This window comes from Heteronotia binoei, chromosome 4 (genome assembly GCF_032191835.1).
Source record: "Heteronotia binoei isolate CCM8104 ecotype False Entrance Well chromosome 4, APGP_CSIRO_Hbin_v1, whole genome shotgun sequence".
NCBI lineage: Eukaryota > Metazoa > Chordata > Lepidosauria > Squamata > Gekkonidae > Heteronotia > Heteronotia binoei.
The window spans coordinates 58,000,881-58,017,694 of record NC_083226.1 but is presented as its reverse complement, the minus strand read 5'-3'; the positions used below and the strand labels follow the sequence as shown (position 1 = coordinate 58,017,694).

The following is a 16,814-nucleotide window of genomic DNA, read 5'->3' as shown; positions in this document are numbered from 1 at the left end:
AAAACTTGAAGAAATGCTATCAAAATAGGCATCAAATATAAGGCACTCTAAATGCAAAAAATTAAAATAAAAAACCTCAGCATTTCCAATAAATGCTGTATGTCACAAAACATTTCTGATTTAACAGAGCAACGTGAGTTTGGCTTTGCCCCATTATACATGATCAATGTAAATTTCTTACTGTATACTATAGACAATTACACAAGTGAATACATTTTTAAAACGTCTTGACAACTATTATATTACAACATTCTCCCCTCCTAAGGGGCTATGCACTGACCTTTCCCACATGCACACTTCCTATATTTAGTATGGTCTGTTATTGCACTAAGGTGTTACAAATACCAAACTTTACTGGAAGCTTTAACATTATAAACGTGTGTGTTAGGTTAGTGTGCGCATGAACACACGATTTCTGTCCTTTATTTTTGGGTAGGACTGAGATTCAAGTATCACTGATGTGCATTCCGCATTTCCCCTAGGAAAAGAAAAAAAAGAAAAAAACTTGAAATGCAAAAGTGTTCAGAAATATCATATGGACTCAGTGTAGCATTTTGGATTTTATCCCACAGCTCCAACAAATCCAAGTCATGGAAGAACTGACGTGTGTGTGTGTGTGTGTGTGTACATACATTTACTTATAACTGTGTGCATTTCCATCTATCTATCTACGTGTATTGCTGTAAATAGATAGAGAGACAATAAAAGAGATATACATATATTTATAGATAGAAAGAGAAAGGTGTGTGTTTTTGTGTATTAGTAGCAGCTTTATACTTTGCGCTTCCCTGTTGATTCCAAAAGAAACTAAAACAAAGTCTTCCATATGTAGATTAACTGATTGATATTTCATTTAAAAATCAAAATGTAAAAGTAATACCTACATGAAGATGTGGTCCTGGAGATAAATATAGGGCTGCACAAAAATGTGCAATTTTTTCAAATTATTTAACATTTCTACAGCGAGATATTACAAATAACAGTTCTACAGCATAAAAAAACCTACAATTCTGAAACAAAAAAATGAACAGTTATGCAACTTTTTAAAATCACTTCATTGAATGATAAACTTTTGTTTTAAAAAAAGAAAAGAGTTTACACAGTTAAAAATGAAGCACAGGTCAGCAGTATCTTTACAATACTAAAAAACTAAATCAAGGACTTCCTTTTTAAACATTCGCCCTTCTCCCTCCCACCCACCCCCAAGTGTTGTTTATGAGCAATATGGTGAGAAGGGAAGATGTTGAAGCAAAGAGTCCATTTTCTTTCTTCCAGAGGAGCCAAGTACTGGCTTTATGATGAGCATCTTGCCCTGAATTGCAATCCTTCCAAGGTTAGCACTGTTAACAATCATGCAATCCTGAACAAGATGATGGTTCTTCGCAGGAATTTCCTCTTCCTTTTAATTTCAACCAAGGAAGAATCCTTGAAGTATCTGTAAAATGTAATCCTTCAGATGCCTCAACCAGTCAGGATTCTTCTACTATGTTTCTGGTTAGGTTTATTGAACTGTGAATTGTTGGTCCTCCTGGAATAGTTTTTTTTCCCTTTTAATATTTCCCACTAATTGGTCTTTAGTTAGGAGTAAAGAAGTACTTCTCAAGCACACTGTATGGCTCAGAAGAGGCTCTCTGGATCTTAAAGGGCCTGCAGTTAAAAATCCAGGATGGGTCAGTGTTTTTTGTTTGTTTTGTTTACGTTGCATAGTGATCAAAGCTGCCCAGGTATTCTAGTGCGGCTCGATAGCAGAACTGGTATTGATCCTTCAAAAAAGAGAGAAAGAGAGATTAAAATTAAACTATTTGCTATAGACTATGTGCAGACATAGCATTACCAGTCTTGTACCCCTGATTAAGTTAAACAAGGAGTGGCCATGGGCTTCTGAGCTATTTCCTTATGCCCCCCTCTAGCATGAAGTCCTTATTCCACAATCGCGTTGGGTTTAGCAACAGACTACTGTAGCACCCAAATCAACACTAATTGGTGTTCCCATTTTAACCAGGTTTTGCCAATGTATGTGCACAGAGGGCTAAGTTGTGACAAATCCTGGACTCTGTGTCTTGCATTTTTACAGTAGTACTTGCAACTGTGGATGTATATGTGTGACTAAATTGTGTGCATGACATTTTTACATGTAAATATAAAACCAGTCTGTCAATTAGCCCATTTTCTAGTTGGGACTTATAGTTGTTTATATAGAGGGTTGGAACCTGTGAAGCATTTCTTCAAACAGTTTGTTGATTTCCCTCTCCATTGCAGACCTTTGACTCCTTACTGACGCTGTTACTGGTAGTCTCCTGTCTCCCAGGAGAAACATTTTAGGAGGCTTTTTGCACTGCAGAAGGAGAGATGAGGAAGGTCTGCTTTGCTGATGGAAATCATGCTGATGGAAATTCCATCAGTAGAAATGTGCCACAGGATCCAAGTCATAGTGAGAGTATGTATGAGCTGAGGCAAGGTGGGTTTTTTTCTCTTTTAAGATTAACAGAAAGTTATTCCAGCTGGGGTTGCTCTGCAGAGATTCTGAAAAGTAAAACAATTCATACAGATAAGCTATAGAAATAGACACAGATGAATAAATAAATATAAAGCTAAATTAGTGTTCAGGAACTAGTGTGACATAGAGGAGATCCTCCCCCCCATTTTGCTTAGACGTTCATCTCTACACAATGTGGATGATGAAAAATAAATGGAGTTTACTCTTCAGTTTTGCCATAATGAGTAACCAGGCTCTATGGTAAGATACTTTTAATGATCTTACTTTATTTGAAGGGAAGTTCGTTTTTAAAATTGCTTTCTTCATAATCTCAGCAACAGTGTACAGTGGATTTTTTTAAATATGAGTGTAATTCACAAAATTCAGGGTGGAAAATTTCAGTAGACAGCATAAAGTCTGTATACTAAGGCTCCTCTGTGCATTCAACTAAATCAACACCCTCCCCCTCTTAATTTGTGGTCAGAAAATGGATATCACATTTTTCTTGCATAGAGACTGTCACAGTGGAGAATGCATATATGCCCCCAACATTTGCTGTTACATCCACACTGTTCCAATAGTTCTAACACTGCAGATTCTCCTCTTATCCCTAGTTAGCACCGGGGGCAAGGGAGGGTTCCTTTTGCTCTTTTTTCCTTGCAGCCATATGCTCTGCTAAGTTCCCTCTTTCTTGGGAGCAAATAAATGTTTCACAGTGGGGAAAGGGTGGCTAAAATAACGGAGCTCTTTATCAGTCATGGAGTGAAAGGGTGATCTGGTGCAAGGAACTGGATGGCAAGATTTATCGAGATAACATCTTGAACCCCAGAACATGTACGTGGGGAGTCATGTTCGGCTGCCCCTACAGGCACAAATTTACAGGGAACATCTGTCCAGACAAAGTACATGAAGACATATAGAGGAAGATTTATACCCTGCCCTTCACTCTGAATCTCAGTCTCATTCTATGCATTCTCCTCTATGAAAGGGGGAAATCTGTTAAAGTTTGCATACAAATATCTCAATGATATGCTTTGGATACAGAATTAATAATGATTGCATCAGTGTCACCCCCAAAAGATGAGCAATTCCTACTATTCAGCATAAATACACCAATGTCTTGTATGGAAAGAAAAAAAAATACCCAACCACACATAAATGGTATGCTGCAGAAGGTTCAAGCCTGTAACTTGCTTTCTAGTGCCAGGGCTGAAGCCTTGGAACATCTGTACACTGTGCTTCTGAGCATGTGTAGAATGCATTCCATCATCAATACTCTTACTATTCATCCACAACCTCCCCCCCCCCACCAATTATGGGTGTAGTACAATAACTGCATTAATCCATATAGTCCAAACACCTCTCTTTTTATGAATTAAACATTGCCTCCCCCTTCTTTCCAGCATATTGCACTGTTAGGGAAAAACTACTAATCTATACAGGACTCTACTCCTTTCCTAGCAAATTTGCTTAAAATTACATCCCTTCTTCACAACTGCCCAGCTCCAACACACTGGCCTGGAAAGCTCTTGTTCTTCTCAGAGCTATTCTTACACCAGTGTTCAGTTAAGGATTGTTTCCAGTACCACAAGTGAACCCAGAAAGCAAACTCTCTCCTTTGTTTTCTACAAAAGAAACACAGTCAAACCCACCCACTCGCACTTTCCAAGACTTGCACTAAATGGATAAGGAAAAATAGGATTTGGTGGATAAGAAATGTGGTTGTATCCCTTTCTTCCTCAGTAGATGAGATGGGATACGGACTACACGGGAGACTACATAATTAACGTCTAGTGCATCTACAATTGATCAGAATGCTCCAGCACCATAAGCACAATATAACAGAGAACAGCTGAAGAAATCATTTCCTTACAGTTCAAAATTATCAATCACAAACAGGGACAGAAAATATGATTTTGATAATTTGTTACTATTCCATATATTCTGTATACATGGATGCTATTTTTCTCACCTCCGTCTGTACCATGGCTGGCCGTTGTGTCCTTAACATTTTGACAGTCTGAAAGATATCTACAACACCTTCATATCTCATTCTTTCCAACACGATGCTCAAGGTTATGAACACGCCAGTTCTTCCAACACCCGCACTGTTGCAGTATGGAAAAGAAAAAAAGAAAAGAAAGAATATGGATGTATGATGTGCTGTAGGTATGCTGTGCTACACATTACATGCCTTGGATTTTTTTAATTTTTTTTTAACTCTAACTATAAAGGGATCATTACATAGTAAAGTGATATGGATTGGATTTGGCAGTGAAATATCAGGAATTATTTGAAGAGAATACTATTCTTACCAATTATAGAATAGCCAATTTGTGATAATGAAACCAGGGCCCTAACTAGGAATGGGCACAAACTGGGAAAATGCGGTTTAGTTTGTGGTGAACCACAAACTGTCATGAACTTTTATCTGCTAAACAAACTAGTTCAATTTGTGAGGTGATAGAATGAATCCCCTCATTCCTAACTAGGGATGGGCACAAACCAGAAAAACGCAGTTCAGTTCATGGTGTGCCCAGTTCACGAACCATCGTGAACTTTTAGCCACCAAATGAACTGGTTCAGTTTGTGGAGTTTGGACCTCCAGTGTGCTAGAGACACCAAACTCACAGGGGGTCTCTGGCTAACTATCCTCTACTGTCCTCCATATTTGGTAAGAATTGAATTTATGGGGTCTGAGTTAACAGCCTCCCAAAGAAGGTGCCCCCAGGAAATTGCTTTATGGGGAAATGAAAGGTGGTAATTTCTCCAGAAAGCACTTTCTCAGGGGCACATTTGGGGTGCCATAGACCCTGTAAATCCAATCCTCACCAAATGTGGAGGGCAGGTAGAGAGTCAGCTGGAGACACCCTGCAAGTTTGGTGTCTCTAGCTTGGACAGGATCTGTTCTATTCACTCCTGAACCTGTGCATGCCAAAATGACCACTTGACATTAACAGGCACTCATTTTGACAGGTTCAGGAGGATCAGAAATGAACAGAATAGATCCTATTCAAGCTAGAGATATTAAAGTTGCAGGGGACATGCTCAGATACTCCTCCACATGCCCTTCAAGTTCCAGCCACTGTTGTTTTTAAAGTTTTGTAAACATTTAGATTGAACAGAGACTATCTGGAAATGTATCCAATCACAAACCACCACAAACAGCTAGAAAGTCTGCGGAAATTTCATATTGGTTGACCTGCCACAAACTATTTCATGAACCATATGCCCATATATACTCCTTACTCAGAAGGTTTATTTCTAATGCAGGAGTAGTTGTTTGAACTGATGATAAATGTAGATTACATAATACATTTTTTTAAAAAATCAGAAATGTGTAAAGTCAATCCAAAGAAAAGTAGCCCTACAAAACTCAAATAATCTGATGTATGTATGTTTTTCTTTGTATTGAGAAATGACCATTATCGGTTGCTGATCAAAAATCTGTACTATAGAGAAGCATATTGTCTAGGTTGGGAAACAGCAGGGTCATCTGACCCACACTAGAAAATACCAGGGCTAGCTAACAGTTTGTTTGAGGCACAGGGCGTTTTCGCACTTACCTTAAGCCAGAGCGACGTCCCTCTTCACCGCGCAGCGTCTGCACGGTTTTACACTAATTGCTGCGGAGCACCTGGAAGAGCCGCAAAGTCCTGCGGCTTTTGCAGCGCAAATGTAAACTGGTTTTTGGCAGTTTACATTTGTGCCGCAAAAGCCGCGGGACTTTGCGGCTTTTCCAGGTGCTCCGCAGCAATTAGTGCGAAAACCGTGCAGACGCTGCGCAGTGAAGAGGGACGTCGCTCCGGCTTAAGGTAAGTGCGAAAACGCCACAGTTTCCTGGAAAAACTGTTTTTTCATGTTTTTCATGAGACATTTTTCAACTTTTGCTATTAAGTAAAGAAGTAACGAAGAGACCAATAATGATACAGGGAATCTCCAAAGGGTTAATATGGTAAAGACTGCAGAAAACTATAGATTCAACTACTTCATAGTGACTTGGAAAGCAAATTCGAACAGTGTGCCATATTTTCAAATACAGAAGCTAATGCTTTCTAAGAAGATTTAGAAAGTCTCAAACTAAAAGCTGAACTGCACACTGTTTTGTGCATTCTTATGCAAAAGTGGTACAGAAGCCATATAATGTGATACAATGTACAGCTACTGTGAGTCAGCTCTTCCTGTTCACATAGTCTAACAAGCTGCTGTTCTTGAATAACAATTGTGGAATAATTTTGTATCTGGAGCATCGGGTAGCTGCTCTTTCCATTGCCCAAGCTTCAGAGAGGTGTTAAGATAGCTGATGGGCAGGCCATTGACCTTGCATTGACTACTGGTTTTATATTTCTAAATGGTATTTAAGTTGCTCCAAATGTTCTGCACAGGGGTGTCAAAGTCATTTGTTATGAGGGCTGGATCTGACATAAATGCGACCTTGTTGGGCCAGGCCAAGTGTGTCATAAAATGTAATACCAGGTAGGGTAGATATAAACTTTATGAAACACACACACTCAGCGTAATCCACATCACTTGTTATTCTTCATTTAAATAGTTCACATTGCTTTCCTACTGAGAAAGATTGGATCATGAAGGCATGAATACAGTGAAAGGGGGAGGCAAACCAGTTGCACTGAAGAGAGCCCTGGTACAACGAGCCAACAACTAACTAACTAACTAACTAACCAGCTAACTAGCTAACTCTCTCTCTCTCTGTGTAGGAAGCTCATACCTTGAAAAAGCCTTAAAGGTGCTTTATAGTACTCCTTGCAATTGTGGGAACAGGGCAAAGGAAGCTCTTGTTCTTTCCCTCCCTCCCCAGGTGGAGAAGAGAGGGAGGAGTCTCAGCCAATAGAAGGAAGAAAGGCTTGCTCAGTAGCTCTGCTGTGCAATTGAAAGAGCCTGGCAAAGCAAGTTCTCCTTCCCCCCTTTCCTCCCCAAGGAGCCTTAGCCAATGGAGAAAATAGAGGCTTTGCTCTGTAGCTCCTGTGAGATTCAGCATGCCTGACAAAGCAAGTTCTGATGCAAAAGGAAGCAAGAGAGGGGAAAAGAAGTAAATGACAGTGAGTTGTTCATGGGCCTGATGGGAGCCCTCTGGGGCCTGATTTGGCCCCCAAGCTGCATGTTTGACACCCCTGAGTTAAATGGTTTGGTTGCTCCACTGAGATACCCTATCAGCAGTACAGCCAGTCCTGGCTAAGGTCTTTCTCTGGGTCTTGTGTGGCTCAGAAAGCTCTTTTCCTTCTGCTTTTGTTTATGGATCTTCCTCACAAGACCTCTTCTTAAAGATAAGGCAGACTGGCAGGATTCTGCCCATACAGAAGACCCTCACAGCTGCAATAACTGGCAGAGTTTTTCATTATGTGTTAAACACAAAATTTTAATCTATAATGGAATTTAGAAAGCAATTTATTAAATAAGAGACCATAAAAATATTTTAGCTGACTGTGTAGAACTTTAATGTGCGAGAGCTGTACCAAGACCAAAATTAAAAATGAACAACACAAACCTCTCTCTCCCCCATAGCTCACAAACCTTGCATTATTATTTGTCTAAGACAGAAAAGATTGGTTCTGACAGAACAGAAAGCCACAGTTTTACCTTTAGCCATTGTTAAAGCTGGTTCATGAAACCAGGAATCACTCACAAATAATCATTGAATCCTGGCTTGTCTTGCTGTTTACTTGTTCCACACAGGTCAGCATCCTAATTTATGTGCATAGTGTTTGTACACTAGAAAACTATGCAAACGGATCATGCAGTAGCGGGAACATGGGTTCAGAACGCCTTTAAAGGGACATTGGCCTGCATGGCTCCCAGCATGCTTTTTTAAATTGGCTGTCAGTAATCTTATAACCACCCTGAATAAAGGTTAGCATTATTATTGTCCCTGGATTGTTAATGGGAGCTTGAGAGAATAATGCCTTGCCTAAGGCCACCCTCTGATTACTTTCTGGTTCAGTGCCATTCATACACTCAGACTGTAATTTGCATTCTTCACTTAACAGAAATAAATTTACAGAAATAAACTTACCCTGTTGTCAAATTATTCTATCTGTACCTCTATTTCAACACCCAGAAGTTATCACAATTGCTTTGCTGTTTCAAATTGGCTTATGATGAAGGATAAGCAATGCAGCAATACCTGAATTTCTTTTGCTTTTACTTACCTACAGTGGACGGAGATTGGCCCATCTTGCCCAAACTGCTCTTTTGTTTTATGCACTTGGCCTATGAAGTCAATGAAACCTTCTCCTGACTTTGGCACTCCTTGTTCAGGCCAATCGGTGAACTGGAACTGTCTCACTGTTCGTGACTGGCCATCCTTTAATGAAAGGCACACATATAGGATATGAAAGTCAGTAGGGCAGAAAACAATGTTCAGGGTGGGGAAGAAATAAACCAACAAAAAACATAACCCACAACAAGCAAAAATAGTGAAGAGGGCATTTGCTAAGACACTTCTAACTACAATGCTGATGAGCCTGTGTTTTCCTCCTTGTTTTGAGTTAGCAAAACCACATTGACATAAGACTGCAATTTCATTAACCACAAGGATGCTCAAATTACTCCCAGCATTGGAGAGGATGTTGTCTGACATTTAGATCCTGGAAAAAAGACTCTAAGGACAAGGAAATTGTGAGCTAGTGGGTTTTTTTTTGGGGGGGGGGGTTGCTCAAGGTTAATGTTTGTGTAAGACAATGGCTTGGCAGGCAACAAAATCAAAATCCTCTTTTAAAACCACTAACATTTCCCATTTGGCCAGAGTTTCAAGGTTCTTTACATTGCCTTCTTCTTATTTGGCAAAGCCATTCCATGAAGAAGAAGAAGATATTGGATTTATATCCCGCCCTCCACTCCGAAGAGTCTCAGAGCGGCTCACAATCTCCTTTACCTTCCTCCCCCACAACAGAGACCCTCTGAGGTGGGTGGGGCTGGAGAGGGCTCTCATAGCAGCTACCCTTTCAAGGACAACCTCTGCCAGAGCTATGGCTGACCCAAGGCCATGCTAGCAGGTGCAAGTGGAGGAGTGGGGAATCAAACCCGGTTCTCCCAGATAAGAGTCTTCACACTTAACCACTACACCAAACTGGCAGTTTCCAGTGTCTGGAATATGCTTGTTCAGGGCTTCTAATCCCAGTTGTCCCTTTAGTACCTAGCAAATGGGAATGATTCTTAAATGCTAGTACCTGTACATCCAAAAAACATGATCAGTGGAAGCTATAATGTGTGTCACACTGTGTCTTCATACTCATAAAATACAATATTTAGTGCTAGATCACCATGTGAGTCATAGATAATGTTAGTTTGTATTATTTTAATTAGCATCTTAAGTCCACAGAATTTTTCCCTTCACATGTAAAACTAATCATTTGTAGCATACTCGGGTGGAATTCTAGCAGGAGCTCTTTTGCATATTTGGCCACATACCCCTGATGTAGCCAATCCTCCAAAAACTCTTTTTTGTGAGCTGTTGGAGAATTGGCTATATCAGGGGTGCGTGGCCTAATATGCAAAGGAGCTCCTGCTAGAATTCCACCCCTGAGCATACTGATAGCTAGTGTGTGTGTATGGGGAGAGAAAGACAATCCTGCGTTGGATTGATCCAATGACATACCAGTGGAAGGCACTTACTGATACCTATATTTCATTCTTCCCCTTCCCCAGCAACCAAGCCTTCAGAAAATCTCTGAGAAGTGACGAACAGATGAGTTTGACTCCACCTTGCTCTTGTGCTAGAGATGCTCCCTTGTGCCAAAGGAGGTTCGGCTGGCAGGGAGAAAAAGGCATCTGGTTTTTAAATCCACATTGGTCCTCTGACCCTCAGCATCAGCACTTCAGTGGTCTTGGTGGGCTGCTAGCTATAAGTAGGAAAGGTCTGCATTTGGAAGCACCTTTGAATTTGACGCTTCCATATTCTTCTTCACTGGCTGGTTGCCTGCTAAAGGTAACTAGAAGACTGACTCTTTACAAGCTGTGCCCTTTTTACTGAATGTGCTATTTGTCACATTAAACTCATCCTTGAAGTTTTCATTTTCTAATCATCCATGGAACAGCATCACAAAGAGTCAATACCAGATCAGTTCAGTGATCCATACATAAAAAGTCTACCTCACATTAAATACCAAAATAAAGACATTGTAGGAATATCTTTGCTCAATCACGGCAAAGTTCCATATACCCCAGAATCACATTTCCCAAAATGACCAACTATAAGCCCAGCTTATGGCAACAACCCACCTCTGCTGTTGCTAGTAAATTCAATCCCTTATGATTTTTGTAATCATATTACAAAAGGGAGTTATTACAACACCCCCTCCAAAAAAAGCCTGTCAATCACTGAACCACTGCAAGCATCAGTGCTTGGCTTCCATCATATCTTGCTTTGCATGTAAATTGCTAGTAGAGTGCGCAATGCAATACATACAGAAAAACCACAAGGGATTTGAGCGCAACTGCTGCGCTTGCTCATTTTTGCACATTGTCAATCTGTGTAAGCAGTGACATTTAATAGAAGTGACACAAATTGAGCTATTGCTGTTAACCTTCATGCCTTCTGGATATCTCACACTTCCTGAAGGCAACTACTTTCCCGCCATGGTAGGAGAAACAGCAGATGCCATGTCACCATGCCTGTAAGCAATAGTTGAGGCGTTGTACAAGGAGAGGAGAAAAAAGCTATTGCCAGATGCCAGTCTTTTAAAACAGCACTTTTTGCAAAATGAAACCAATGAATAACTGCAATGATTATGGGAATTCCGATAAAGCAGCTTGGAAGCTGGAGGCAAGAAAAAATAATTATTTCCCACCAAAGCAGTCAGTTGTGATTGCCTTGACACGGAGGTGAATATAGGTTGCTTAAAATAGCAAACACAAATGATAACTTGGTTCATGTTATTGCGCTAGCACATCTGCAGTATCTTTCACATTCCTCAGGTATATCATTCAGCAATGGCATCTAGGGAGAAAGACGGTTTCTACAATCTGTGCAATCAGTAAAGCCCAATGAAAAATTATAGGCTTCGTTTACTCTTATGCAGGCCAACAACTCATCTCGCTCATTTTAAATGGCAATGACTTCTCTTTGCCTGATTAAGCATTTGGTGGTTAAGTGCTATGGTCATGTGTATGAGTGTGAAAAATGCATTTTCAGGAACCTTTAAACTACTGTTAGTAGGGTGATGAGTTACTCTTGAACCAAGGGCCATTTTGCCCCATTAAAAGTGCCTTTTACTTAAGAGGAAATTTCACCAATTTACTTGAGACTGACTTACCACACAAATAATAAAACCTGATAGCAAATTTCTGCCACTATAGAAACAAGCCATGGCTTTATATGGGCATTACAATATTATACTGGTATTTGTAAGCAACCATGCTAGCAAGGATATTTAGGACTGCAGTTTGCTAATGTTGTCATCTGAAAAATCAATGCCATCACTTCCTGACAATGTATTTTAGGTTAATAATTTAGTGCCTACAGTTTTGTGGGGAAGTCCAGTAATCCTCAGCAAGAATGAGTCTACAAGGAACATTTCTATTCTTTAACAACTGAAGTGTTCTCTAAGGCTGACAGCATAAAAGCTATGTGATGGCAGTAAGCTATCACAAAAGCTGTCTGGAAAGCAATCCTGTTCTCACATAGCTGACATTACGAACTGTCTGTCCTCTAATTTAATGAGATGCTAACTTTTGTCAGCCACCAAAAGAATGCCAAGATTCTATTAACAAATTTGGATGAGATCCTCAATGGATAAATGGGATGTTAGCTCCCCCTGACTCCTCTTACTACAAAGCTGTAACACCTTTAGACAGCCCTTGCAAACATTATTTTACCAGATGCAGATGTGCACACACACCTACCCCTTTTGCAGCTATGCTTACTAAAGAGTTAACTGATTCCAGTCTCTGTCTTAGCCCTTTGAACTAGATGATCATCTGGATTTCTATTTTGCCTGTCACAGCAGATAAAATCAAAAGCCTTTTGAAGAGATTTATTTATTTTTATTTAATTTGATTTCATTCAATTTATATTCCGCCCTTCCTGCTAGCAGGCTCAAATTATACACACAGTGGAAAGTGATTCTTACAGACACCATTACTGTGGAAGCCCTGTGTGCAACTGCCCCAGCTTGTTGACCCTAATAGTTTAACAGGAGGATGTAAGTGTATAGCAATAAGAAGCAAGCCATTCTGTGGCACACCTGAACTTTTGGTTGCAATTTGCTCTGCAACTCAGGAATACTGTCACACCCTCAGATTACATGGAGCCACTGAAACCGATAAAGGTGCTTTATTATTCAGTTATCATCCCTAGCAATAAAAAGATCTGCCAACATAAGATTGCTTTTGCTGTTTTCAACATGTGCAAAGCAGCAATAGGGAAAATAGCGTGAACTAGATTAGAGGTTTCTTCTTTATATCTTTAGAAGGGGGGTGGTAAGAATCATAATCTCAGTAATACATCCAAGGCTTTGTGTATTCTGTGGCTCAAAACAGCACAGATAGCGGCCACTGCTAAGTCTGCGTTTTTTCATCTTCGGCGGGCAAAGCAGTTGGCCCCCTTCCTGGAGCGCCGGGACCTGGCAACGGTGATTCATGCTACGGTCACCTCCAGACTGGATTACTGCAACGCCCTCTACATGGGGCTGCCCTTGTGCCGAACTCGGCGGTTGCAGCTGGTGCAGAACGCAGCGGCTAGGCTGCTATTGGGGCTTCCAAGATGGGAGCACATACGGCCAGGGTTGCACGAACTGCACTGGCTGCCAGTGGTCTACCGAGTTCGTTACAAGGTGCTGGTCATGACCTTTAAAGCCCTATATGGCTGAGGGCCTGTCTACCTGAGGGACCGTCTCTCCCCATATGAGCCCCAGAGAGCACTGAGGTCAGCTGGTAAGCACCAGCTGAATATCCCTGGGCCAAAGGAGGCCAGATTAAAGACCACCCGGGATCGGGCCTTCTCCGTTGCGGCCCCACTACTCTGGAACCAACTCCCGGAGGAGGTACGGGCCCTGCGATGCGTAAATCAATTTCGCAGGGCCTGTAAGACATACCTCTTCAAAATAGCCTTCGCTCATACCGAGCTAAGATAGTGTCGCTGTGTATGTTTCTTTTTTTCTACTGAATTAAGATCTATTTAGCTCCTTAATGTTAATTTTAATGTAACTGTATATTAATTTTATTGTTTTATATGATTTTATTATATTGTACTGCATTTCTGAGTTGTGAGCCGCCCTGAGCCTGCTTGTGCGGGGAGGGCGGGATACAAATAAAAAGTTGTTGTTGTTATTATTATTATTATTATATACCACAGAAGAAGCATCAATAGAATCTAGCAAATGCTTATCATAATGATGAAGTGTGTATATTGCAAAGATCCTGGTGTGCTGTGTGTGTTTATGGAGGGTGGGGGTGGGATAGTAACCATTGGTACACTGACTACATCCCTGCAGAATTCCTGTCACTGAGGTTTTGGCTACCTCATGCCAAGAGCAGAGAGCAGTTTTTTTTCTCATTGCTTTTCTTTCTAATTATCTTGTATGAACACAGCATGATGGTATTAGGATTATTCTTCATAAATCTACTTTTATACTATGCCTGTTTAAAGCATTTCAGCATCAGGCTAATGTTTCGCACACCATCTGAACTTATGCTGAAAGCCAGCAAAGGTGAATTTATGAACAGCTGAATCCCTTTTCACTGGTCGGCTCATTCTTTGATGTCAATCGTCACAGTGTTAGTCATAATAATTACTTTGCATTTGCCTTTTAAGCATTCAAAGTGCTTCACATGCATTATCTCAGTAATTGCAGACATCTGAAGACTTGACAATAAAGTAGGGAGGTTGGCATTGCAACAACACAGTTCACTCTGCCCTCAACAACAGAAGTTATCAAAGTCCAACAAATTCTAACAGAATGGTGACAAATTGTAACTGTCACTCTTATACATTTAAACTCTGATTCCAAATGCATGTCCTTGGAAGCAATTCCCACTGGGCTCATTTAACCCAAACTGAATAGGACTGCAGTTTGAAAAACAAATATTTTATGAGACTCATGATACTTAAAGTGGAGTTTGGAGTCAAACAATGAACTGTTTCTTCTCCCAAATTAACTTCTTCTAAACTCCACTGTCTTCAACAGAAGTGTTAAGCTGGTGCTTAAATCTTTCCTATTGAAAACAACAGGATTAAAAATGCTTTATATTGTTCAGCTCAACTATGTCTGCTATTAGATTTTGCAAATCAAACCCTGGCCTCATTTGGCTGTTAACAAGTCCCCTGGATGACTGCCATGTGTGCATTCCTCCTACATTTTTTTATTTGTAGACAAGTTTAGCAGAAGAAGAACTGAGAGGACGAATCTTAGCAAGCTGAGCTGGAGCATTTAATGGGCACTCAATTTGTTCCATGTAAAGACAACATTGTTAAGTTTCTCTAATCAATGTTGCTGCTACAGAGCTTTCAAAAATGAAGCAGGCTAGGGGTTTATCCTGCCACTGAGTGCAAAGTGTTACAAATCACAGCTTGAAAATGGCTAGAGTCAGGCCTGTAAAAATGTTTATATACAGTTAATCTTATATCAGTGCTGAACCTCCAACTCAGCCATTCAGATAAGAAATGCAAAATGAAAATTAGCCAGTCAGGGTCATGGCCGTGTAGCTCTTCTCTGCAGACAGATTAGAACGCTGAGGAATATGCTATGCCAAGAATCAAATTATAATGTGTAAAGCTTGTCAGGCTTCCCTTAAGAATACTATTTACTCTGCAGTTTTTAAATCACACCACATTAACCTTCAAGCTCACATGACCTAAAGGGCTGTTGTAGAACAACAATGCATTTATAGGCTTAAGTGATGGAAATTCCTAAAAAACAACAAAACCCCCACCCTCTGAGAAATACACACGAAGGGAACAAGTGGACACCATTCCAGTCTTCCAGTTAAATGCCCTTCGGACTAAAGATGTATAAAACATCCCAAAGTTCTGCTGATAAAATTTACTTTATATATATAAAAAGGGAAATGGCTGCATACTGAGCTCTAAGCAGTTATCTCTGAACTGGAGAAATCCTGTAGATGGAGATGTTACTAAGATGCTGGTGGTCAAAAAATGAATAAGTGGGTTCATCTGGAATCACAAACAGGATTTAAACAGACACATTGTTAAAAAGTCCATTTCTAAAATATGCTACTAAAATTAGGATTATGAAATACATAACCGGATTATGCAATCAAAATAGGCCTGTTTTCTTACTCAAAACCCACTCCTCCAGACTACTGATGAGCCATCTCACCAAGTCCAAGCATGAAACTTGATCCTAGTATTTAAAGATTATTCAGTAGGTTCCTGGATTGCTTCTCAGAAGAAATCCAGGCACTTGCAGAATCATCTATAAGTGCCAATATCAGGCCACAGAGCCCATGGGATCTGAGGCTTGATAAAGGTACTTAGAGAGATGGTTCTGAAAGGTTTCTTAAATTCTTGGATCAAGTTCTAAGACCAGAAATATGCACTAGTGAAACATTGGTGGGGGAAAATGTGTAAAAGGTAGGGAGGAAAGCAAAGTCTGGTTTATTCCTTATCCATTCCTGGGGTTCTATTCCACTAAAGCACATGAATTTAGACAGAGGACCTTCAGACTGAATCCCCAGGAGTGGAGGGGGATTGGACTCTACATGGAATGAATTGTAAGCAGCCACTCATCCATAGCATAAAAGCAAAGTATCAGCACATGGAACATAAGGTGATTAGAATATGTGCTATTTGACTTACCCTGGCATCTGTGACCTTGAATTCTCTTAGGATGTACTGTGGCATGTTGTACTCTGCCATGGGATCCACCACAAAGTACTGATACCTTGCTGAGCGCTCTGCTGGCCAGTATTGGTGGCATTTTTCCTGGAGGAAGAAAAAAAAAATCAAATTTCTTATTTATTTTCATTTCATCCCACTCGTTCACGGACTTGGGATCACAACACTCACCTTTCAAAATATTTGAATTCTGGACTGTTGCAGTCACACACAATACTTTGCTAGCTACACCACTGTTGGTATCATATCTTATGCCATTTCAAGTTATTGTGATATGATATCACATACCGTAGGAGCAATTGGCTGCAGAAATAGGTGTTCTCTGAAATGGTACAAGGAAAGCTCAACCTTTGCTCCAGGATCTACCCATGTCTTCTATGATGGAGAAGCAGAAGCCTTCAGCTGGGAGAAAGCCCTTAGGCCCCATTGCCCCCACCCCAAGGGCCATCAGAGTATTCTTATCCTCTGGATGGTTAGGGAAATTTTAGCAGCAACTGAGACCCAGCTGGGCAATTCTGCCTTACT

General features: G+C 40.4%; 1 protein-coding gene across 42 annotated transcripts in view; it reads right to left on the bottom strand.

The window, feature by feature from the left end:
* Window positions 1–305: 305 nt before the first annotated feature.
* The window catches only part of PTPRD (protein tyrosine phosphatase receptor type D), a 1,753,725-nt gene continuing 1,737,216 nt past the window's right edge, over window positions 306–16,814 (bottom strand). For all 42 annotated transcript variants that reach the window (XM_060237318.1, XM_060237320.1, XM_060237317.1 and 39 more), the window contains 4 exons: window positions 16,251–16,376; window positions 8,644–8,798; window positions 4,449–4,584; window positions 306–1,763 (listed from right to left, as the gene is read on the bottom strand). In XM_060237318.1, coding sequence (XP_060093301.1) covers window positions 1,695–1,763; window positions 4,449–4,584; window positions 8,644–8,798; window positions 16,251–16,376 — 486 coding nt within the window. In that variant the 3' untranslated portion in view covers window positions 306–1,694. The remainder of the gene's footprint in view (window positions 1,764–4,448; window positions 4,585–8,643; window positions 8,799–16,250; window positions 16,377–16,814) is intronic.